At 42.1% G+C, this 26410-nt stretch overlaps 1 protein-coding gene across 1 annotated transcript; it reads left to right on the top strand.

The window, feature by feature from the left end:
- The first annotated feature begins 443 nt into the window (after positions 1-443).
- On the top strand, positions 444-24132 carry sptbn4a (spectrin, beta, non-erythrocytic 4a). The gene is made up of 19 exons (XM_041234617.1): positions 444-1285; positions 6877-7140; positions 8442-8666; positions 8807-8896; positions 11014-11292; positions 12002-12132; positions 12926-13130; positions 13858-14238; positions 14636-14880; positions 16226-16255; positions 16942-17080; positions 17768-17852; positions 18013-18209; positions 18580-19295; positions 19883-19955; positions 20218-20492; positions 21237-21404; positions 21487-21529; positions 21759-24132. Exons 1-19 carry the CDS (start codon positions 1163-1165, stop codon positions 21921-21923), a joined length of 3834 nt encoding a protein of 1277 aa, XP_041090551.1. The 5' UTR covers positions 444-1162; the 3' UTR covers positions 21924-24132.
- Positions 24133-26410: the final 2278 nt, after the last annotated feature.

Genomic DNA, 26410 nt, shown 5'->3' on the forward strand with positions numbered 1-26410 from the left:
TGAGGAGGTACGAAAGCATCTGAAGGGCTATATTTGCAAAATTGACAGTTGGTTTTAGACTAACACAATTACAGTAGCATAACAATATAGTTAAAGAGAACATTTAAATGAAAAGCGGATACCAATTAAAAATGCTCCCATAAAAATTACAAAGCAGCCTATACTCAAACAAGGGCAACGGCACTGAATGGGTTAACCCCGACCTCAATGTGCCAGCGTGCTGCAAAACATGTGCTGTTATTGCCATTCCCTTATCTCATTCAGCTCTGCTTGCCAGTACCTTTTTTTCTCCTCCTGTACTGAGCAAAGCAGTGAATTGTCCCTGGTGACGCCCTGAAAAAATATTGCTGGCACTCTCTCTTGCTCGCTCGCACACTCTCTCTCTCTCTCTCTCTCTCTCTCTCTCTCTCTCTTGCTCGCTCGCTCACTCTGCTCAAGCACTGCAGTACCAAGCAGTGTCTAAATGCATGCTGTAGATTCTGCCAGCAACACTGAACAGGACTGCAGATGCAGCATCACAATGCAGGGATCTAAGACAGACATTGGAATCGAAGACCCTTAGAATCTGGGAGAATTGGGGAAAGGATTTAGGAGCAAAAAAAAAGGGGGGGTGGGGTGGGGTGGCGGCAGGGCAGTATCGTCAACCCCTCCTACATCCCCAAAAAAATAAAATATTCGAGGTTCAGGGTGACTGTTGACTGCGCAGGACAAAATCAACGAGGAATTCTTTGTTGATTTTGATTTTTTTTTTGCTATTTCTAGAGCAACTGGGCCTATCAGTGGATATATCAAATGGGATATTGATATATACTAAAAGGAAAATATATTCTACAGCCCGGCTGGTTTAACACCAAGAAGATTGCAGTAGTAGCATGCAAAAAAGGGGCCAGATTTAATAGACTCTGTGTAATCGAGGAAGAAAGAGTGCATGAATTGTGCTTCAGTGGCTGGACAGAATCCCCATTTGTATTTTTTTTTTTTAAGAAGACAGGTTTGCTGACTGCTGAAGACTTCCTCCACCCTCTTCCCCAGCCCCCTGTGTCCCACTCCCCCATACACGGTCTCCCACACTTGGGCTGCGTGCTCCAGAATGCCCCCTGAAGTCCAGACCCCTGAATACTGTCTCTCTGTTTCCTAGCTGGACGACTGGGTCGCGGAGAAGATGCTGATGGCTCGCGACACATCTCGCGACGAGGCCCATAAGCTGCACAAGAAATGGCTCAAGCACCAGGCTTTCATGGCTGAGCTAGCCCAAAATAAGGACTGGCTGGAGAAGATAGAGAAGGTAAGCAAATAGGGTTGCATGACTTCATGTAATCAGCTGCTATTACATTACTTAAAAATGGGCTTTAGCTCATTTATAGATTTCTAACTGGATTCAAATTCATTTGTCGTGGTACTGTTAATAACCCTACTGCATAGTTTCATGGGTATCAAACTTGGTTTAATCCTGTATTTAATTAATTGTACACAGCTGATTAAGATTTTATTAAGTGTTAATTAAGTAGTTATTTGACTTTGAGAAAGTTTGGAACCCTGCATTATGGAAATATAAGTAACCATGTATGGTTTTTAAAAAAAAGATGTGCTTTGTTTCAGCATTGTAACAGCTCTATGTAGGAAAAAGTCTATTTGTGTTATCTTTCCTAAGGTCTAAGGTGTAGTAGCTGGACCATTCTGAGTACCACAGTGCAGTGAAAAGCAGGTTTCACATGACTAGGAAAGCGTCTGTCCCAACATCTGAAATATTACCGTTGAGGGAGATCTAAACAAACTGGACTGTCAACCAATTCTGGACAATAAAACTAATGGAGGGAACTGAAGGATGTAAAGTCAGCAGGGAACACAGAATGGTTCCATCGTGGTTTTAGACACAGAATGCTACCATATGGGCAACAAGGACACCTTAATTCACGTTTACAAACCCCTCAATTATACGTGTTATTAAAAGGTAAATGTGTGCTTACACATAATTACAATGTTATCACGCATAGCTACAATGTACTTAATGTGTAAATCATATTGCACAATATAACCCTAACCCTTTTTTTGATACAATGATGCAAAAGATTGACACATTAAGTACATTGTAGCTATGCATGATAACATTGCAATGATGTTTAAGTGCACACGTATTTACCAAGTAACTACTATGTAAATGCACAGTAATTAGAGACAGTATTGCCGCAGTTAAAGGTAGATGAGTTTGCATTTTAATTGCAATTATTTTTTGGAGGGTTTGATTAGGAATGTCACATGGGCAGAGTTAATCTTCATTGTTTGTTTTTACCAAGAATCCCAGGTCCCTGTTAGGGTCAGATAATAAACTTTTACAATGAGCCAGCTGCAATCCTTTTCATGTTCCTTTGCAAACCGTTTGTCTGCTATCCAGGCACGACCAGCGGATTTGGGGTTTCCATTTCACGAGACTAAGCAGTTCAGTACGATTGAATTCACTCAGGTTGCGATGGAATGAAACCCTTTGTAATGTTTGTGTTTAGCTACTGTGGGCAGCGATGCTAATTCATAACTTTACATCCTGCAAAGCAGACCCTGATATTGAAGGTTCTGGCAAATGGCTTTTTGGCAGTTGGTTTGGTTTGTGAACATTAACATTAGCGATATTGTTTAATCATTTTAAGTATTTATTATAAACTATTATTGACAGGCCAGAGTGGCTGCTTATTGGCTGGTGTGACTTTGAGTGAGGTGAGAATCGTCTTGTACTCTATAGCACTCCCATACTGTGTTTTTGGCAATACATAATTAAATACCAATAAACAGTGTGGCTAAAGTAATTTCCATTGGTTACATCACATATCAGTGTCTACTATTTAAATGTAGAATATTGCATGGGTTTCTGATGAATTCAAGCAGATAGATAGATAGGTAGATAGATAATTAATTGTAGTTGATAAGGTAATTCATCTTTAATTCCATAATGACTCTAAAAGATCTTTAAATAAAGCGTGAAAGAAAGTTTGAAAGTTTGTATGATTAATACATGGCAGCATGATTAATGAGACAAAAAAGCAGTTTTGATTAATTATCCCGCTATAGAAGAACAGAGCGTTCCAGAGCTTTGGTATCAGAAATCCTATCATTTGAAAGATGGCTATGAACAGTCACAACAACAACACAGTTAAACCGACTTCCTCTGGATACATAATATGCAATACTGTGCCAGCTGGCAAATTTTGTCTTGACAATGCCACAGCTAGTATAAGTTGCACATTTTCCTCACACTATATCAGTGATAGAGTAGTGGGAACTTAGCAGGCTGGTACCAAGTAAATAGCTTTGGCATTTTGCCTTTTTTTAATGCTTTGCAGTCATTCTATTTATATTAGTCTACCTGCTGCCTGATTCACAAGCAGTCCCGTTGGAAAGCACAGAGAGGTCTGGTAAAGCATAGGGAAGCATTGTAAAGCACAGAAAGGTATGGTAAAGCATAGGGAAGAATTGTAAAGCACAGGGAGGTCTGGTACAACATAGGGATACATTGTAAACCACAGAGAGGTATAATGAAGCATTGTAAAGCACAGAGAGGTCTGGTAAAGCATAGGGAAGCATTGTAAAGCACAGAGAGGTCTGGTAAAGCATAGGGAAGCATTGTAAAGCACAGATAGGTCTGGTAAAGCATAGGGAAGCATTGTAAAGCACAGAAGTCTGTGTGCAAGTCGCAGTATCTAATTGTTCTAATTGTAATACATAGTGCTTACACAAACGAAGGCTCATCCTGGATAATTGTCATTCGGGCTATACTGTTTACAGGATGGTGTTAATGGCATTGTATATGAGCCTGTCCCAGATTGTCCAAACTGACCTTGCGTTCCAAACAGCTGACAAGTGTAATTCTCCCTGGACATGCTTGTCTGAGAATTTGCAAGTCTGTGCGCTTGTCCTTGGAGTTCTGCGCAGAGCTGCTGCATGCAGGTATATTGGACTCAGTATCAGGACATGATATGCTCTATGAAGAGCAGCCAAGGGACCAACTAATTGTGGACTTGGTAGAGGAGTGACTTTATGATACAAATAGTAGGATTTATTGTAACAAATTAGTAACATAGGATTTGAATAATTTTAAAGAGATTTCTAGAATGTATTACACTTGCGACAAAATTGACTATGATAGATAGATAGATTTGACAACGTTTTGTGATCAATCAGCTACTGGGAACCAGACGAGAACGGATGAGCCTTTTCTCGTTTCTACATTTGCTCATGTTGTTTTTATGTTAATCTTAATTATTTTTACTAGGATGATGTGCTCATGTGCAACATAATAGGGGTGGGCATTTCTAATAAAATCACATTTGAATAATCTACAAATTTCACATACCCCTATAAAATTGTAGACCAGCTGCATTTTCCTTACCTAATTCTTCCATCTCCATAAACACTGACAGGATGCTCCTGTAAATGAGATGTTTCATAGTGGTGTAGTCCTAAAATCTATCCTAAATCTTGTCCTAAAATGTCGATCTTCTTAAACAAGAATTATTATACAAATTCACATGTTATTTGTATACTGAACACATGTATACTAGGTAATGCATTTATCTAATTTCTACAAGTATTTCTGCATCTTCCACAGCTTTACTTTATGCATCTGTGTTCCGATGGCAGAAAATAATACCGGAAATTTGGTTTGGCGCGTTCAAGCTTACTGCACCCCTGATATTGCATCCTGGTGGAAACTTAAATACATTTAATACAAAGAACATTACACTGTGTGTCTAAGCATGCATGTGGAAGGAATAGTCCTGCATGTTAAGATTGGTGCAGGTTTCAGTTCTGCTGAGGTGTGATTGATTTCTCGCTGCATTTGCCATCTGCAGTCAGCCTGGCTGTGTAGGAGGGGGGACGGACTGCATCATTATATCACGTGCCGCCTGCTGCAATTTCGTCTCCAGCGAAAACAAACTGCTTTCCCAGCTCTGACGCGCTAGTGCTGGGTGGAGGTGCTTGCTGTCTCTGCAAAATGAGCCCAGGCTCTGGCAAGGAGTGAAAGAGATTCCTGCGGCCCTGACTGGAGAGGTGGAATGCAGATATACAGCACAGAGATGCAGCGGCACCCAGGGGTGGGGGTCTACTCCTGTCTTCCAGTAAAATAAATTGCAATTCCAACATGGAATCGATTCCAACATGGCCTTGATCAAAATTGCAATTGGCAGTATTCTGTTAAAATGAGCTCCTCACAGTGGCAACAAATGACTGGGATTGAAGTCGCTGTTAGTCGATTTAAATTGGGAATTGGGAATTGTCATTTTAGCGGCACAGTAACTGTCATGATTGTTCAACTGCTTTCATTGGAAGCCGGTTTAATTTGTTGCTAAATGGGGATGGGAATTGGGATTTGATTTTAAAAAGGAACTGAAAACGGAATTGGAATTGAAAAACAGGAATTGACCCGACCACTGGGGGCACCCTACCTATCAGTACCCATAGTCTATAGTTTTATACAGGGGTCCTTCTCTGCTTTAGTGCACCAAAAGTCTGACCCAATTAGGTTCCTTTTGTTTCCATTTAAATTCATGAACCTACTGTTAAGCAGATTTCAATCTGAACCTATGAAAGCATTTGAGAACATGTGTGGATAAGGGAAGGATGGAAATTGGGAATGCTTTGCTAACACCTGTCATTGGCTCCTGTTTGGAATAACACTATTACCTCCGGCCGTGAGGCGTGATGGAGCGGCCCTATCTGCCCGGTGGGGTGAGGATTAGTGAGGGTGATTACAGTTTAATTACCCCTCTGGATGAGGCTGGCTGCTTCTCTTCTGTAATGAATATTGGAATGACTGGTTTGTTACCTCCTAAGTGACCCATGCATGCGAGATCATGCGGACGACCAGCTGTGAAAAGCGCAACACAACAGCTGGATCCATTGAAGGACCTGATGACCTTTCCTTAGTGCAATGAAGCATGTTGGACTCAATTAGGGATAGCCACCAAGGGTCTGGTATTAAGCTAGATTCCCCAATATAAGTTCTTTAAAAATGTTTAATTGATTGGTGCTGTAAAGCAGGGAAATAACATGGACCCTAAAGTGGAGCTGTATCTTTTTTTTTTTATGGAATTGCTTCAAGGAGCTGGGTTAATTCAGCCTAGCTTGCATGTCTTTACATTAATGCCAGAATCTGCAAAAATACAGCCTAATGAACCACATGCTGCTCTGCGGTCTTGGGCTCAGTTTAGAGAAAGCTGTCATACGCTATAACTCATTGGCTGTGAATAAACTTCTGCCTGGGTTTGATGCATTGGCGCTCACATTCCATTACAACAGCTGGTGTCATCAAAACAGGAAAACCAAGACTATGATGTTTGCAATGATTCAGAGTGTTGCTGTTGAGCTGGCTGTCTCCCTTATTTTTCAAAATTGTATTTAGCTGGTACACTAAGCAGTGTAGTAAAATAATGCTTTTGATTTGTCTGCCCTTGCTCTTTGTATCTCACAGAGGTCAGGAGGGTATGGTTACGCAGGTAAACTAAGTGACAAACAAGCACTGTGGAGAACCGTTGACTTCCAGGTCAAAGTCAAAGCCACAGAATACCACAGCAATCCTACAGCTTTTAATGATCTTTAAACCAGTGATCCCATCCCGATCTGCTTTAGTTGCAGGCGTCTCTAACACAGGCGAGATCAGCAATCGGTGTCTTTTAAGATTGTGAGAGCCAGTGACCTCCCTTTGAACTGTGGATCGAGGTTTCCTTTTCTATTGATGGCAGTAGCTGAGGCAGCTCTCTTACTATTTAAAAGACACTTTTAGCTGATCTAGGCTGTGTTACACATCACATAGACTGGCAATCGGAATAGAGGAGAAGCTACAGCAAGAGGTAGGCGCTTCTCTCACCCGTTCTGTGTGTGTTCCAGGAGGGCCAGCAGCTGATACAGGAGAAGCCAGAGCTGGGCTCCATCGTGCGGAAGAAGCTGGGTGAGATCCGGCAGTGCTGGATGGAGCTCGAGTCCACCACACAAGCTAAGGCCCGGCAGCTCTTTGAGGCTAACAAGGCAGACGTGTTGGTGCAGAGCTACACGGAGCTGGATCAGCAGCTGCTCCAGCTCGAGGGGCGTCTGGGCCAGGTGGACCAGGGCCGAGACCTCACCGGTGTCAACAAGCAGCTGAAGCAGCTCCAGGTCTCTGTGTCTCTGTGCATGGCTCGCCTCTCTCTCTCTCTCTCTCTCTCTCTCTCTCTCTCTCTCTCTCTCTCTCTCTCTCTCTCTCTCTCTCTCTCTCTCTCTCTCTCTCCTTTCCGTTTGTGATTTAATCAGGGTTTTGAGCTGGACAAAAGTTTTAGATATATCCATTCACACCAGTTTGATTTACCTAAATTAAAGCAGGATTTATTACACTTGATAGAATAGTATAGTTGGTTTATACTGCATTATAGGATCATGTAAACTCCATTATACAGTCTTTGGCTACACTTCAGTGGTACGAAATAGGGATCTCAGTCCAAAATGAATGGGCTTCTATGTATCTGATCTCAAACATTACCAGGTGTAGATTGAATCAAAATGATGGCATCGCCAAAGACATAGCTAGGTTTTCCACATGACCCCAGGTACACCAGATCAGTTTGTGTCAGTTCAGGCTTTTCAACTCAGATGGCAATGCACTGTCACCTCTCTCCTCTTTTCTTTTGGAATTTGCATTCTGTCTGTTGGCTTGATAGCAGGTCAGATTTCTCTTTTGGTGTCAATGAACTGCTTTTGCCAGAAAGTGTCGAGTGAGGCGAGGAGTCAGATTTACAAAGCTGTTCCCTAGTTTGTACTCCCTGATGCTTCTAAACTTAGAAAGTATTATTAGTATTAGTATTATTGATGAAACACATCCAAGTTTTTTGCTTAATTCTCCCTAAACTGCTGGCCATTGTATTGGAATTCCTGTTTTAAGAAATGTATTTACTATGCACCTGCTTTCTCTACGCTCCTTGGCAGGGCAACTTCACACCCAGGACAGTTCACATAAAATGTCTTGGTGACTCTTAATCGTTTACTTTTTTAACTACTGATTTTTCAATTGCAACACTATAGATCGAGCTTATCACAGTGCAGCTTCTTAATGCCTCATATACTAGTCTGTGGATCACATGGTCTTTTTGCAGACTGTTGGGTGAAATTGACCCACAGCACAGGAAGTGATTGGGTACGAGGAAGCGCAGCAACTTGCAATGTTGTAGCTTTGTATTTTAAATATATACTGCAGGACCTAAACATTTTAAACACAAAGAAGGGATTCCCAATGATAAGAGTTGCTATAGCTTCAGTTAGGTTTCCTCCCAGGTTGGCTGTACCACTAATAATCTCATTTTACCTGTTAAACCTGGAGTGGAACGGTCCCACAGGACCGTGATCGGACACCCCTGTTTTTAAGGGTTTTGTCCAGCGTGCTCAGTCGCCGCTCACCCTGGCCCTCACTGTGCGTTTCTCTCCAGGCCATGGAGGCACAGATGGAGGATTGGTATAAGGAAGTGGGGGAGCTGCAGGTGCAGGCGACCTCCATCCCCCAGCAGGGGGCGATCAAGGACAGCGTTAACCAGAAGCAGAACGTGGTGGAGACGCGGATCATCCGGCTGATTGAGCCCCTCAGAGAGAGGCGGCGCATACTGCTGGCATCCAAGGAGGTGCACCAAGTCAGCCGCGACCTGGAGGACGAAATCGTGAGTCTCTTTTAAATTCGCTTGAGATAGAATGTCTTTGCCTATCCAATGGACCAGTGGAACCAATTGAACCAAATATGACAGGTTCTGCTGTATTTAGTTTGCACCTAAAACCTGGTCTGTGTTTACTGGCTTTGTAGCTGTGGCTTCAGGAGAGACTTCCCTTGGCAACCTCTAAAGAGCACGGGGACAGCCTGCAGGCTGTACAGCAGCTCATGAAGAAGAATCAGGCAAGTCGCTGGCCACCTATATCCTTCCTCTTATGGCGTTTGCGATGTACTGTTTGAAGAACAGAGGGACTACCTATTTTCTGTGATTCCTGTATTTCCACTTGACAAAACAATAAATACGTTTTACTGGAAAAACCAAACTCTGTGAATTAAATTGAAAAATATTCAAAAAAACAAGTGGCCTACCATCCCCAGATTTCTTAAGTTATTGTATTGCTTTCCAACTTCAGTTTTTGCTGCAATGGGTTACAAGACAAACACAATGAAAATCCATCCTATCCAAATTCTTTGAAAGACTTTATAGAAATAATAAAAAAAACTCAATTGTTATAAAAATCCTTGCATATCAATTATTTTGAATTGAAGCCTGGTGGAAAGCCCATACAATCCTTAAACATAATTCTTCTTGATATATTTTATCCCCCATTTGACACAACCCTGACATTGAAATTGCTGGTAAACCGTTTGTCTTTCATTCCTGGAAAAAGGAGGGCATTACTCACCTAATGCATCTCTTTGACAGAGGAACTGCTCTTTCATTTAATCAGGTGATAGAGAGATTCATCCTGCCACAAAATTGCTTCTTCCAATACATTCAACTAAGAGAGGCTATTAAATTGAAGATTTACAATTAGCAATACTGTCTTTTTTACTAATAGCTTGTTACAAATATCTGGAAGTGAACTACCATGGATCAAGACGTTTGTGTTCCAAAGGATAAGTGTTTCTGAGATCTTAGTGTCAATAATAGTGAAGACGTTTGGAAACAGATTTCAATACTTTTTCTTTCTCAGTTAATTTAAATAGACAGCTTATTTAATTTAAAGTTCTACACAGAATTCATTATGACAAAATGAATCTATTCTTAATGGGGCTCTGTCTGAAATCTGTCAAAAATGCTGACAATCATGCATGTCCTTTTTTGGCATATAATTGTCAGTACACTATCACAGATTATAGAATATATATAGCATTGCAATCTTCCAGTCCATCCACCTGTCTTATTGGAGATCTCTCTGACTTAAATCTCTCTGTTTATGAGGCAGAATTTCTGCTTCTTACAAAATAGGAAAAATAAAATAAATATAGCACTTAAACATTGGCTCAATCTAATGATGGAATATGCTTCATTGAACAGATTGACAGTGAGATCTCGAGAAAGTAGCTCCGAATTTGATCAAACATTGAGTGCCTTTGTTAATTTCCTGGATTCAGGGTGAATTGATGCCTCATGCAATGTAGCTAATATTAATAAAATAAATAAATAATATATATATATATATATATATAATATTATATATAAAGATTTATAATAATTATTATATAATATAAATATTATTTACTTATTTATTATTTGTTTATTTCTTTTGGGGGGGGTTTGTTTCTGTTTTCTCTTTTTTTCTATTTTGATGGCTATTTGGAAGGCACAGCCTGATTTAATTTTACTGTAAATTAATTCGTTGATCTTTAAATAAAAAAAAAGAGAAACTGTATCATACAGAACGTTAGTTTTAAAGTGATTGTAATTAACAAAATAGCTCCATAAAATACCTCTGTGTGTATTGAAAGAATCGCACGTTATACCACACAGGCGTTTCCTTTTCAAAACTTGATATCTGGTACTACGCTAGGTTAAGAAAACTCTGTCTGAAAGTATTCTTGTTCTTCGAGGGCCATTTTACCTGGAGAGTGAAATCCCCCCCCCCCCCCCCCCCCCCCCGTCTTCTTTCCTGTCAATAACCAATGCTTCCCTCAATGATTGACGCGCTTTCAGCCAGTAATATGACCTCAAAGACACTGCTGAGGTTAAGTGACAGATAACCGATAACCCAGAAACAAGACCTAGAAAGTTTCTTTAAACATGAAGTAATACCAGATATTACATTTTAAAATACCTGAGTGCTATAACATGTGCTTCTTTCAAAACTGCACCCTTTGAGCCACCTTTATAACAAGTGGAAGTGCCGAATGGCAAAGATTTATGGAATTATGTTGTCACCTAGAATTACTGAAAGGAACTAGGCGAAACAAACCCATGCCATAAATCACGGATGATGCTTGTGTTTAACTGAACCTTTTATGTGATTGAAAGAGATTGTGTCCCCCCCCCCCCCCAGTCTCTGCAGAGGGAGCTCCAGGGACACAGGGGGAGGGTGGAAGACGTGCTGGACAGGGCCGGGCTGATCGCCTCCATTCGCAGCCCCGAGACGGACTCTGTGCGTTCCAACCTGGACTGCCTGCAGCAGCTGTGGGACACCTTGCGCTCAGAGACAGAGCAGCGGCAGATCACCCTGGACGGCATGTACCAGGCTCAGCAGTACTACCTCGACGTGGCTGAGGTGGAAACGTGGCTGAGCGAACAGGAGCTGCACATGATGGACGAGGAGAAAGGCAAGGTAACGTGGCTTGAGGGGAGGGAGGTTTGGGGGACTCCAGCAATTTACAAAACCCAATACATTAAGCAGCACAGAAACCAGGAGAGCAAGGAAGCTGTTGCAAATTAAGTGGCGATTTGAGTTTGAATCTTTGTTCAGTCAGGAAACCCATGTGGTAGATTATTGATTAAAGTTTGGCTAGACATTACTATATTATAAATTACATTCTCTGATCTTTGGCCTCGCCTTTTGAGGTACCCCCTACCACAAATTAGCTTGGAGATAAGTGGGCAGGGGGGCAGCGGGGATGTAATGGATTGAGGTAAGAGACAAATCCTTTCGTTGGCGATCATTGGACATATCATTTATCGAAGGACAAATTTCATACTAGCTGGTCAATTGTCAATTTGATCTGGTATTGGAAGCGCTTAAAATATTCTTGATGTGTACGTGATTTGATCTGGGGTTAAAGTGAGTTCCCTGTCAGAACCTCCACTTTGCTTAATGGATCCTGAAAAACCCAACTTAGGATCAAACAGTTACTCAAAACTGGACGAGAATTGATGGGACGAATGGCCTTCTCTCTCTAGGCTGGTGTGTATGGTTGCTGCTCCACCTTGTTCCATGCAGTTTCCATGCACTATGTTAACAATAACAGTACTGGCTCACTCCCACTGCCCCGTTTCAGGATTCCAGTGGAAACACATGCTAAGCGTGTCTCTTGTTCCAGGATGAGGCCAGCACCTTACAGCTGTTAAAGAAGCACCTGGCTCTGGAGCAGACCATCGAGGATTACGCCGAGACCATCGGCTTGCTGTCCCAACAGTCTCGCTCTCTCCTGGAGCTGGAACACCCAGACAGGTAAGAATCTCAGGGCAGAGCCACAAACACCTAGAGAGCAATTGTGCATGTTTTATGGGTCTTTTTAAATAATCATGGCTAAAGACCCAGAATAAAATGCTAACCAATTAATAAAATAATTGGTTCAATTAAATAATTGAGAACTCAGATGGAACGAAAACCAGAAGACCACATGGCTTTCCAGGACCGGGTTTGGCCACGCCTAAACCAGGACTGGACTTCCTCTCAAGGACCAGAATTGAGTACCACTGATGAGTAGCTTTTTAGTTTTAAGATGTTTGTAACCAGTGTCATATATTAGTCTATCACATATGTTGTGGGGATGTCGACCTCACACATCAAAACAGCGCTTAAATATATTTATCAAAGCCAAATTGCATTACAATAACAGGGAATCTGCCTCCCTACAAAAAATCATGGATTTATAACAACGTGTTTAACAAAACAGCAGTGGAAGTATATTTAGATAAATAAAGCAAATGTTTCTTTTAAATGCTGGAATGGCCCCCGTTAAGGTTTTAAATATGTTTTAAAATAAGCGTTGAAAAAGGTCAGATCCCAATATGTCAGAATATATTTGTGCATGTGAGAACTGTTTGGATTTGCCCATCATTGAACCGTCACACCAGGCAATGGCATTTCTAGTGCCGCAGTGGTGTGTTTGATCATGTCCTACTACTGCATGTCTGGACGTTTGGTTGATGGAAGAGCTGGCAGTTCAAGCCGCGCTGCAGGCGTTGCATTGCCAGCGTTGCTAACCCACTCCCCCCCTTCCCTTTCCGCTCTTGTGCAGCGAGCAGATCAGCAAGCGACAGCTCCAGATTGACCGGCTCTACGTGTCTCTGAAGGACCTGGTGGAGGAGCGCAAGGGGAAGCTGGAGCAGCAGTACTGGCTCTACCAGCTGAACAGGGAGGTGGATGAGCTGGAGCAGTGGATAGCTGAGAAGGAGGTGGTGGCAGGGTCACCAGAGCTGGGACAGGATTCCGAGCACGTCACGGTGAGTGGGAGAGAATACAGGAGTAGAGCCGTGCTAAAGCACATGCATGGAATATTGAAAATGGGGGGAAAATGGCATCTTCATATGTCATATGAGGTCACCACGCATGCAAGGGTTAAAAAGTATTTATCGGCAGACATTCAATAAGTCCATTAACCTGTGTATTTCAAAGCAAGACCTTTTCCGTGGTGGATTTGTGCTAATCTTTTTGGTAACCCTAATTAATTTCATTGCCATCAATTCAGCATTTTTCTGCAATAAAAACTGTTTTTGGCTGTTAGCTCCTCATACACACACACACACACACACACTCATGCTCCCTAAAAAAGCTGATCGTTATGGGTGGAATGATAGAGAAAAGAGGGGGAGATACAGATCAGACTGTAATTTGGCTTTGAATCTGTTTTTTCAGGTTTTATTAACCCATAGGCTGACAGCCATTTCTTTTCTCCTCCCTAAATTTAGTGTCCTCAGTTATTTTACCCCTGTCTAATTATGATCCCTCACCGCAGCATTACCAGAACATCTCAATAGATTGAAGATTCTCTGGCCACAGCGTGTTTGCTTTGACCAGTAATTGCCCTTTTTTAAGTTTCCGGCTCTTGTTTTGATTTTCCTAACTAAATTAATTCTTGCACATAAAACACAAAAGCATGATTGCTAGTGTTTGGGGAGCGCTTGGCATTTTTCTATTTGAGCTGAGACCCCTCTCCATTCCGCCACCCAGCTGCTCCAGGGGAAGTTCACAGAGTTTGCCTCGGAGACGGGCTCTCTCGGTCAGGAACGGGTGTCGGCGGTCAACCAGATGGCGGACGAGCTGATCGACTACGGCCACGCGGACGCGGCCACCATCGCGGAGTGGAAGGACGGGGTGAACGAGGCCTGGGCTGACCTGCTGGAGCTCATGGAGACCCGGGCGCAGATGCTGGCCGCCTCTCACCAGCTGCACAAGTTCTTCGACGACTGCCGAGAGGTGCTCTCGCAGATCGAGGACAAGCAGAAGAGGCTGCCCGAGGTGCGGGCCCGCCAAAGGGGCAGCGCCAACACCAGCACCCTGCAGAGATTCTTGCATTCCTTCGAGAGGGACATCCAGCAGGTTGTTTCCCAGGTGGGTCCCCACGCCTGACGGGTAATGACTACCCTTTACCAGTTCTGCAGCGATAAATGATGGCTTGAGCTTTTAACCTGGAGAGTTTGTGTTAATGCATTGCTTTTACATTGTTTTATTAAATCACTGCATTTTAGTATTGCAAGTCAAAAACACTGGAGTGATAACATTTAGATTCAGACAGGAATCAATTGTATTTTATAATTACAATTACAATTATAATTGCGTAGGCGTGCCAAGGTTCAGCTACAATTACATTACAATTGCAATTAATTACAAATTACACAATTGCAATTCTCATGACCCCTGATCTTTTTCTCCTTCTCTTCAGTGGTTTGTCGGTGTGGTTTTAGCAAACTGGCATCTGTAATCTCTTTGTAATCTCTCTTTGCCTTAGGTAAGACAGCTTCAGGAAAGCGCGGCTCAGCTGAGGACGGTCTACGCCGGCGAGAAAGCAGAAGCCATCGCCGGGAGGGAGCAGGAAGTGATGCAAGCCTGGAAGGAGCTGGTGAATTCCTGCGAGGAGTGCCGGGTGCAGATCACCACAGCGACGGACAAGCTGCGCTTCTTCGGAATCGTGCGGGACCTGGTTTCGTGGATGGACGGCGTCATCTCTCAGATCGGCACGGGAGAGAAACCCAGGTTGGCAGTCTGTTATTGATCACCGCACTTTCCAATAAGCGGCAGTTCACATGAGCAAGGGCTGGAATAAGGTTGTTCATGTGATACAGTGGAATTGATTACTGGGCTACTGCTGGGTTGAGGGGGGAAAAAAAGCGCTTTAAAATAACTGGACACCAAATCATATGAAATCCAACGGATTTGCTTAATTGCAATGATGTGCATTGGGAATCAGTGGCTAAGTTTTCTTCCTAACTCCATAACTACAAAGATACAAGCTGTTCAGATGATACATCTTTGAAATCCTATTGAAAGTTGTATGAATTTACAGCGGAACTGAATACAATGATTTAGTTAATCCTGTTTCGAATGACTACCCAAGGGCCGGTCTAATATGGGACTTTATCAAGTATGTACAAAAGTAATTTTAACTATGGTCTGTAGTACAGGTTTAACTGGAATTTTGTGTTTGTGTGTAATTGCATTTGAATTCCCGCCACTTATTGTAAAGTGTTTAGTTTTCATTTTGGTGCTTGTAAAAAACAAAATGCTGGGACATATGAACAAGTGGAGACTCAGAAAGACAGAGCAGTCGTCCCTGTTTCTCTAACAGTTTCTCTTGCTCTTCGGGGGGTGGGAGGGAGGGAGGGAGGGAGCAGTTCAGTCTCCGTGCCTCAAAGCTGCCCAGGACTGGGCGGAACATCCTTTCTCTTAGGGGTGTGAGGGAGGGAGCAGTTCAGTCGCCATACCTGAAGCCTGGCTTCTTTTTGGAGATGAGGGCACGGTTTAGTCTCAAGGTATTTGGCGGTAATCACAATTAGACATTTTTAAGTAATTTTGTCTGGCTGCAATATAAGAATTAGGGGTGCGCTGATACTAGCGCTCCTATTTGTGATTGCCTTTAAGAAATATTTATCGGCATGTATTGAATAAATCCAATTATTAATGTATTGACAGTTGAGTGCCAACCAATCGCAATTAACTCCCACATCAAGTTATTTTTCTTCTCATCCTGGGCACTCCATTTTTTTTTTTCTGCCATACCGATGTTCCATGAACTGACGATGAAAGTATTATTTATTAAAAATGTATTCATGTTATTTTTTCATTGCCTTTGGTGGGTATTTGGTTGTAAAAGTGAGGGGAGGACAGCTTTTCCCGTTTTCCAATCAACACATTAATGAATGGATTTATTTAATACTTCTTAAAGGCAATTCCGAGTATCAACACTCTAGTAAGAATTCTTTCCATCTGGATTTCACCTTGCATGTTTAACCACACGCTTATATTTGCATTTTAGAGCTTTAAACTTTTTAAAAAGTGTTAATTGAAATACATATTAAAAGGAAATACAAACTTTTATCAGCAGGGCTTTGCTGAGGATAAATTATCTAAGGTAGGCAATTTTGGTAATGTTATTTCTTACCTTTTAGTTTTAAGTGTCATGTAAGCCTTAAGTCTTGTATTCATATAGTTTTGGAGTGGGCGGGTATTGGGTCCGTTATCCAATCAGACAGCAAGATCATCATAATCCATTAAGGGATATCCAATCCAATCGCTTGGTCTCCGAACATCCCTAAACATTTTGCCATGATTGTTTTGTCCTGCACGGGGAAAAAAACAAAAAACAAAAAAACCTAACATAAGAGTCTCACAAGCACATGTAATTTCCAACGGAGAGCCTACAGTAAAATTAGACGTACAGCTAGCCTTGTTTCTTTAAGTAATGAAGTGTAATTTGTTTATGTATTGCCGTGGACAAAAGTTTTGCATCACCCAGAATTTTAGGATTGACATTTAAAAAAACGATATTGCAAAAGTCTACTGGAAGCCATAACAGTAGTACAGTATTAGATGTTAGATTTAGAAATGTCACAGTTTTTTAATTAAATTGTCAGTTTTTCCTAAAATATATGGAAAACTACAAAGCGGGGTGTAATTCAACATGCTAACGTGACAGCGGGTTTCTTTCGACTTTATGAAGCAAAATCAGTTCATTCTAGAGGGCGATGCAAATGATGGCTTTTGAGGCCGATTAGTTTTGGTGCCGCTGTGTTTATGCTGAAGCCGCTCCTCTTATAGGGACGTATCGTCGGTCGAGGTGATGATGAATTACCACCAAGGGCTGAAGAACGAGATGGAAGCCCGCAACAAGAGCGTGATGCAGTGCGTGGAGATGGGCAAGATGCTGCTGGCAGCCAGGAACCCAGTAGCAGAGGAGGTAACCAACCTGGACCCAGGGCTCAGATCTTGGGAGTTTGAGCTATGAGGATGAGGGACCAGGTTAGAAACCAGAAGGCTTAGGAAAGGCCTGGGAAATACACTTTCCTTCTGTTTTGATCTCTCTTTTGCAGAAACCTGTCGTGCGTTCCTGAAGATTTTCAAACTGCTTGAGTATTTTGGATGAGGAGTTTTTTTTAGATTTTCTTGGTAGGAAGCATAAATGTTTGTGTCTGTCACCACTGAGATCAGTTAAAGTTTACGACCACAGTGGTCTGTTTTCCTGACTATTACTATACAACATTTCTCTATGATACTGTAGAGCTTACTAAATTATCCAGCCAAGATATGTCCAGTGCAACTTTTCTCAAATACGGCTCATTTGGAAATGGAGACAGATGCAGGACACAGGGTAAGAGGCACTTTTTCAAGCAGAGTGGTGGGTGTCTGGAATGGGTTGCCAAGATTCTGTTCCATTAGGATCATACAAGATCCGCCTGGATGCGGTTCTGGGATCAGGAACCGGGTGTGCATGGATGAGCTCTGATCTTATTGTGTATCTTGTGATCAGAGTCTACCGTTGCCTCTTACCGTGGCAGAAGCTGAGAAAGGATGGAAGAAAGGGAACAAAGAAAATATATATTCCATGCAAATGTCTTGAAAGAAACCCTTTTTCTTTTTTTTCCAGATTAAGGAGAAACTGGAGAAGGTGATTGCAAAGCAGAAAGAGCTGTCGGAGAAATGGGAGAAGCATTGGGAATGGCTGCAGCATAGTGAGTCCGTTCACGCCCTAACTTTCAATTTCGATTGTATATTATGCAATGGCCTTAATTCGGGAAAACTGCCCTGCTCTGAATCTTCAGATTCTTGATTTCTCATTTTGATTGCCTCAGTCTAACATGAGCTCTGTGGTTTCCCTCTTTCCTTTTGCAGTGCTGGAGGTGCACCAGTTTGCCCAGGAAGCTGTGGTGGCGGACGCCTGGCTCGCCGCCCAGGAGCCCATCATCAAAAGCCAGGAGCTGGGCAGCAGCGTGGACGAGGTGGAGCAGCTCATCCGCCGGCACGAGGCCTTCCGCAAAGCAGCTGCAACCTGGGAGGAGAGGTTCAGTTCACTGAGGAAACTTACCTCGGTACGAGGGCTGGCCGCCTGTCCAGACCAGTGCTTCTCAAAGTGGGGTCCGCAAGCCTTTCCCCAGGAAATTCTGGGAATGTATACATTGGGGTTGTTTTAGTGTGTTTGTTAAGAAGGGATTGCCCCACATTATCATTAGATTGCTAATGGTCATTGATTAAGATGACTTATTAGTGAATGGAATACTCTCAACGGAATGGAAATAAGGCTCCCGTTGCTTAAGTTTGATCCATTCCAGGCTTTACTATGAGTCTAACAAGTCTCACCTGAGCTTACCTACACTGTGGCTAATCAAGCTCCTAGTAAAACCTGGAACGGGAGGGATTATGGTCCCATTTAAATCAGTTTTAAAACAATTTTTTTCACAGCTGGAGAAGTTGAAAGCCGAGCAGAGTAAGCTGCCCCCGACGCCAATGCTGGGGCGCAAGGTCTTCGTGGACCCCCAGGAGGCTAGCCCAGCTTGGACCCCCTCCTCAGTCATGAGGCAGACCATCTACGAGCAGGTCGAACCCAAAACCGAGAGGCATCTGGAAATTGCCTCCTCTTCCGCCAAGAAGCTGGGCTCCACCGTGGCTTCCTCCTACGTGCCAGCGATGAATGGGACGAAATACATGGGCTTGGACCCCCGAAACGAACCAAAAATAGCCTACTTCCGTCAGGAACTGAATCAAGAGAGACTGCAGCCTAGGATCGACCACCTGGCAGACTGCGTCCAGCCAACTTTGGAAGCCAAGAAACTGGAACGAGAAAAACAAGAGCAAAGATTGACCAACCCGCACCAGGAGGGGGCTCGAGAGCTGGTCAATGGGACCCAAGAGCATGTAGGTGTGAGGGCAAGCCGATCAGACCTGCAGACTGAGAAGAGGAGGCAGGAGAGACAGACTTCCAGCGACCAGGAGGTCCGGGCCAGGAGAGACGAGCTGCCTCAGGAGAGGAGGAGGCGCGACCGGAGGCTGGAGAGGCAGTCGTCCAGCGAGGAGGAGGCTCCACCAAGGAAGGAGGAGCTGCGGAGGGATAGGCACGAACGGAAGCTGGAGAGACAGGAGTCCAGCGAACAGGATCGCTCTGAGAAGCGGACAGGAGGGTGAGTCTTCACGACAGGCTTCTGTGACTCTCTCTGTGAACCGAAGGGGTTTGGCGGGAGAGATCTGATCCCAAATAGACACCTTTTATGACATATGTACATCACGCTTAGAATTTTTAATCCTTCTGGAAAAACGATCGTCCTAATTTGGAATACATTTTGGTATGGGTGTACGTCACATTTAAAATCTGTGGCAACTTTATTTTGTGAACATAATTTGCAGCAACAACTGTTCACGCATGTAAACTATATATAAACTGAATTATGCATGTACATTTGCAGATTTTTAATGAGAGAAATTAGTGAATATTTATTGCCAGCACACATTTCATGTTTTACAGTATTATCAAAGAGAACTGGTTGTCTGATTTGAATGGGATTGGGGATGGCTATTGATAATCTCGTGAGAGAATCCAGACCGATTTCCTACTGTAAACATACAGATACAGATTCTTCTTTATAAAGTCTCGGATGTTCACTAAAGTGGCTTGGGTTTGCAGCAGTGCTTCTGCTATGCTGAGGAAGTCAGTGGTTTTACATATCTGGGTATGTTTGTAAGAGGCTTGGCGTTTTCATCCGGATTGCAGGGAGAAGCGGTCGACTCTAGCTGATATCGTGGAACAGCTGCAGGAGAGAGAGCAGTCCCAGGCACCAGCTCAGGTGAGGTGCCTGTATTGGGAAGCAAACCAGACACAGAGTCCAGGAAAAATCCTTGTCAACATATAATAATTACATATATAATAATAATTATAATATTGATATGTGTGTGTGTGTGATTGTACACTTCATAATGAATGCTGATAGTAGCAGCAACTGAATTTCTATGCAGGTAAATTTAAATATCTCAGCAAACTCCAAAACTCATGTCCCGATTATCCAATTTTACCGGAAGTATGTTTGCTTGTTTTTTTTGGGGGCCAAGGTCCGAGAGAGGGACTCCGGATCTCGCCTGCACAACGGGCTTCCGGAGCGCACTCCCAGACCGGACCGCCCGCGAGCCAGGGACCGTCCCAAACCTCGAAGGAGACCCCGGCCCAAAGACCCCAGCACTGGTCCCGGAGAGACGCGCCGCTCCCGCTCAGCCCCGGCCCAGAGCACATGCTCCGCTCCTCCAGCTCCTCCCTCTCACACAGTTCAGCAGGAGGGCTGCATGTTCCGTAAGCAGGACGGGGAGATCGAAAAGAAATCTTCAAACAGGTAGGCCTCAAAGCCTCAACTCCCAGACTGTGGTAAACAACTGTGGGCATGCAGGATGTGGCGGGGCTCCTCGTTTCTGGTCCCGTCCGAGGTTATCGGATAAAAAAAGGGATGGAAATCAGCTCCTGTTGCACAGCAGTTTGGTCCATTCCTGGTTTTACTGTTTAAGACATACCTGAGCTTGTTGGAGTCTTATTTCCAGCTCTGTAAAAATGAGGAGGTAAAATGAGTAAATATTTTAGGACAGGGATGTCCAACTAATAGCCCACTCAGCTCAGGAATAGGATCATTTTGATGCAGTATTCTGAAGTTCTGTCAAACAGCAGATAGATTGATATTCTGCTTAAATATGATACCTGTTTAAAGATCACAAATACAGTGAAGCTGATCTCTTTTATATAATATTTTGTACAATCTAGTCGGATATTTAGTTTTAGCAAACCAAACTTTTCACATTGCACTCTTTTAAGAACTTCGTGATCATCAATGTGGTTCTTTTACCCAAAATGTTTGGACAGCTCAGGGACTGGCTAGAGGTTTACAGTACACATAGCTACAAATGTTATTTAAATCGATTTGTAATCCACCCCTCGTGGAGTATTTGTATGATGCTTGCAACCATTCCCAATAGCTCTGTTGCTCTATTATGGAGATTGTTTTAAACATACTAACTGGCAACGCGGATCCATTGAGTCCAGTAGGGCACGCTGGCCTGTACGTCACGTCCTCTTCCTTACCTCGTAGGTCCTGGGTAAACCTGTACTGCATTGTGACAAACGGAGAGATGGGCTTCTATAAAGACGCTAAGAACACCACGACTACCTTCAATGGGGAGCCAATCATCAGCCTGAACAACTGCATCTGTGACGTGGCCAACGGATACAAGAAGAAGAAGAACGTCTTCAAACTCAAGTAAGGAGGCAAAACTATCTTGTTAATAATAATTAATAATAATAATAATAATAATAGTAATAATAATTTTTTTTTTCTCTAGGACAACAGAAGGAACCGAGTTTTTTTTCCACACGAAAGATGAGGTGAGCACCCATTCGTGAACTTTAACCAGCTTCAAATATATACACTGCGGTATTTCACGTTTCGATGATGCAAGTGCTTGGTTAATGCAGGCCTCGTGTTTTAGGGTAAGGGCACTGATTCATTGTCCACAGACTGGGCCGCAGGAATTCTCTATAAAGGGTTATCAAAGAACAGAGAGGTACCAGATGATAAAACTGTGGTGCATTTCTTTATTTGCCTCCCCAACAGACTGATCTGAAGAACTGGGTCGAGACGATAACGACCGCCATCTCGGAGCACGAGGAGATCGCGAAATGGGCCCAGACCCAGCCTACTACCTCTTCGACGGACGACGGGAACTCAAGGAAGACCATGGAGGAGCGCCGCCTCAGTGTCTCGTCCAAAAAGAAATGAGCGGGGAGCAAGACGAGGGGTTCCCCTTCTCACGGGATGGTCCTGCGTTCAGTCTTCCCCCCTGTGCATGCACGCACGCACATGTGTGTGTGTGTGTGTTCCCCACCACCCCACCCCTCTCTCTCTCTGTCTCTCCTGTCTCTCTGTCTCTCTCGCAGGGAGCAGAAAAGAGCCTAGGACAAGCAACGGCACCAACTCTTAGACACTGATGCTCCGCAATTCTGTAGCTCAACGTCTGTCTTGAAACACTGAAGCACATGTCAAAGATTCATAAGCTCTGCCGTGACAGGTTACCGGTACGTTACAAAAATGAATAAAGGCAACCCATGCCGGTTTGAACGTGTATTTAAATGCAAGCAGAGTAGTTTTAATAATATATTTATTTACTGACAGCTGTTATTAACTGCATTTTATTTTCTTTGAGTTGTGTGGGGCTTTGCCTGGGTCAGGGGGTGAAATAATTAAGCACTCCTAAATTTATATATTAAAAAAAAAAGAAGGAACAAAAGCATCAAATAAGGCACTTGACTGCAATTCAAAACCAGCTACCGCCTGCGACCCGTGGAGTTAAGAGCATCGCTGTCAAGAGTTGTCAGTGTCTGTTTTCTTTGTAAAAGAGAGAGTCTTCAAAAAAGATCGTAATTCTCTACAGCACTCATATCAGGACACCACTTCTAAGCTATCGACTTGCTTTTACTGGAAATGCATCTGTTTTCATTTGATAAGGGTAGAGTAGCTTTGTTTTTTTTTTTTTTTTTTTTTTTTTTTAACTTGAGACGCGTAGTTACACTGCGTGTACTGCTGCTCTATCGGAGCCAAACTGATGTCAAAAACTGCTGCACTGGCATTGTAAAGATGAGCAGTATACATCAGTAACATGGTAACTAGCGGTATAAATATACTGCACATATAATATGGCAAAGCTGTACTCATCTACATATAGTTTGTGAAACCCATACTGCAGTAAAAAGCAAGAGAATACCGTAATTTTTAGTATTCAACGTGGAAAGGCTTTTTCTCTTTTTCTGAATCGTTGCAATGGACACAAGGACGTGTAGCACACCAGATCATTTTGTACAAATGTTTTATTACACAAATTAAAGTGAGTGGGTGGGCGTGAGAGGGGGTAACACACTTGCATGGAATTCACAGGTGTGCGTTACACTCGAAGAACTACGGGACTTATTCTATTGCCATATTATACAGCACAGCAACTTCTGTAAATAGCATACAAGTTTAGAATGGTAATGCTATGATGCTATACATCGAGAATATACAGTTCATGTGATAAGATATTGTTATAGGCTATGTTCTGCTTTTTTTGAAAAATACTCAGCTTTGCAATTTCTTCTGTGTTTATGGAAAGGTTTGGAGAGTTATGGCATTCAGGAACACAACTAGATATGGTAATTTTGAGTTAATATTGCCTTTATTAAAATTGGGAGTTTTCAGTTTAATGCTCAATCCGAATACTTGGTTTATGCAGCTCTGGTATTTAGTGGTCCAGAAAACACATTTTGTGTTTTTTTTTTTCACTGTGCTTCTAAAAATATCAGCTTTTCCATAGAAAATGTCAGCAGTGCCACAGTGAGAAACGCTGGATGTGTTGTTATACGAGGGAATCCTTCTTAACCCTTTAAGTACCAAATACTTTTTTTTCTTTGCAAAAATCAGAACGCAAGCTATTTATGTAATTTGATAGGATCTAGACCAACATTTCTTCACAGAAGAAAAACTTCATTTTGGCTACAAACTGCTGCGTCTTATTTTGAGAAGCTAGACGCGCTCATAATCAAACCAGTGTAAGATCACAAGCTGAAAATGGAGCTTTATCATCACTGCGCGGAGGGAAAACGCCAAGAAATTCTTTTCAGGCTTCAGTTTCTTATTTTGGCGTATTAAAAGCCCATGAGTTTACTGAATGAACAACTTCATTCAGACTTAACGTTTATGGTTAAGTAGGGTCTCAAAACAATATAGTTAAAGAGAAAATGAAAATAGCAGGTAAACCGCCAGTTTAAAATGACGCAGTAGCCTGTCCTCAAATGAGGACAATGGTACTTAACGGGCTGGCAACGCAAAAGGAAAACATGCAAAGCTGAGCATCTTTTTAAACTGTAACTTAGGACTTGCGTTCTTTAATTACTGTGAGCCACCGGCCCCTTCGCTTAGTCTGTAAATAACAGACCACACACAAAATACAACCAACTAATAACACTATTGAAAATACATTCTCCACAAATTCCTCCCCAAACAAAACGATACAGCCATAATAAGGATTGGTCTTTTTATTGTATTACGTTTGATAATAATAATAATAATAATAATAATAATAATAATAATAATAATAATAATAATAATAATAATAATATACCTTCCTTTGTTTAGAATGTTGGTCAAAAGAATATTTGTTATACAGTATTCTGATAATATAATCTAGTAATATAATCTATAGTATGATCTGTAATACTTCAGTTATACTACATTGATAAGGAAGACGCTATTGTAGCAGGGTCGAGATATGGACGAGGTCATCTACCGCTAGCATATTCACAAGCCAACAAACTCAATCTCAATCAACGGTCCGGTTAGCGGTTTATAATTCGAATGAAGGCATCCAAATCGTTTGTCTGGTGGGCTTTCCATTTTACCATTCCATGTGGTAAGTTGTAGTTCTGCTTTATGCCGCCTGGTGTCAGGGTAACCTAAAAATTTATCAACTCTTATTCTGTTTCGCTTGCTAGAACAGAGTTTAAAGATTGAATTTGCACCCTCCTATATATACTACTGTTAGAATTTGCTGTAGAACTCTTTGGCCAACAGGTCGAGCAGGTTTCGATGGCGAGGAAACGAAAACTATTTTTTTAAATTATTTATACAGGAACCCATTGTAACCTAGATGTCATTTACATGGGGCCCCTATTGTACATCGTATTGTTTGGTCTTCGATTGAATTTAAAAGGTGCTTTAAGTGTTTTGATTTTTTTTTCTGGTTATTTTAACGAATCTGCTCTTGCCCTGCTACGCGGATTACCTGTTAAACAGCCCGCTGACGTCTCGCAAAGCGCAAAAAGCTCGATGGCCTGTATACAATGTAATTGCTTCAGATATTTTCTGTAAAGAAAACGATTACTTTTTTTGTTTGTTTGTTTCTTTTTCCGCTGTAAACATTAAAAAGTTTTGGGATTTTAACAAATATAATGTTTATTTGTATATATATATATATATATATATATATATATATATATATATATATATATATATATATATATATATATATATATATATATATATATATATATAACGTTGCAATATATATAGTATTATATAGTCCCCATAAATTCCACTATGCTATAGTATGTAATAGTCCCCATGAATTGTGCATGTTTTTTTAACCACAAAAAAAAAAAAAAAAAAAAAAAGTTTGATCACCCAACTATACAATCACTGTACAATTATCCGGTTGGGGTTAAACATGTAAGTAATTGGAAATACGATTGAATGATAAACAATGTATAAAATATCACAAACCTGCAATCTCTACTTGCCCTGTACAGTTATCTCTGTGAATTGATAAATAAGAGTTGTGATATGTCAAAAAAGACTGTGTGGATTTTTTATTGGTTTTATTTTTTATTAACTTGAATGGTGCCTCAAGGACCCACTTTGATCAGGAGGACTGCAGAATGACTTGCGAGGGATCCAGAAAGTCTAGTAAAGGCACAGCTGCGTGGTGTGCAGGGTGAGTCTTGCATTCAGTCCTGGCTGTGCAAAGTCACTGGTCTTCGCTGGGAATTCAAAGGGCATTGGCTTTGGAGCTCCCACGGGTTTACTGAGGCAAAACCAGCAAGAGATGTCTCTCCTCATCGCGCTACAGCGCTCCCTGTCAAGCAGTAGCTCCTTGACATCCGATCTGGAGTTCCTGGGTTCCAAAATTGCTGTGCTGAGGGGGAAAAGAAACAATTGGACATTTTAAACTGCGCAAAAAAAAAAAAAAAAAAAAAAAAAAAAAAAAAAAAAAAACACGGGGTAAAATAATTTGATGTTACTGAGCAGCCTGGCCAGTAGGTGGCGCTGCAGCATGGTGATGCGTCCCATTCTCCCTCCCCCTCCGGTGGTAGTGCAAAACACCAAAGATCCCGCCAGCTGCTGAATGTTTGTGTAAAGTAATAAATAGTGTGGACCTCTTCTATTTATCCTTTCACCTCTTGCAAGGATGGAAATAAGGCTCCTGTTGCATAGCAGTTTGATCCATTCCTGGTTTTGCTAGGAGTTTAATGAGACACACCTGAGCTTGTTAACTGCACACTGGGTCTAATCAGGCTAATACAGTAAAAAGAGACTTACAAGGAGCTCAGCTTCAAAACATTTACAGAAATGCTTGTTTTATTTAAGTCTATGCGAAAGGGTAAGTAGCGGGGGGTCAGAAAAAATATAGCGTTACACGTCTCCACTTGCTGCTACAACTGTTTAAAAAAAACATACCT

Source organism: Polyodon spathula, chromosome 35 (assembly GCF_017654505.1).
Source record: "Polyodon spathula isolate WHYD16114869_AA chromosome 35, ASM1765450v1, whole genome shotgun sequence".
Lineage (NCBI taxonomy): Eukaryota > Metazoa > Chordata > Actinopteri > Acipenseriformes > Polyodontidae > Polyodon > Polyodon spathula.

Bases quoted from the DNA above. Each gene is read 5' to 3' on its own strand.
- sptbn4a (XM_041234617.1), top strand. From the start codon at position 1,163: ATGCTGATGGCTCGCGACACATCTCGCGACGAGGCCCATAAGCTGCAC. The intron at 17,081-17,767 runs GTAACCAACCTG...TTTTTTTTCCAG, and splicing joins GGAACCCAGTAGCAGAGGAG to ATTAAGGAGAAACTGGAGAA. The intron at 19,296-19,882 runs GTGAGTCTTCAC...TCCGGATTGCAG, and splicing joins TCTGAGAAGCGGACAGGAGG to GGAGAAGCGGTCGACTCTAG.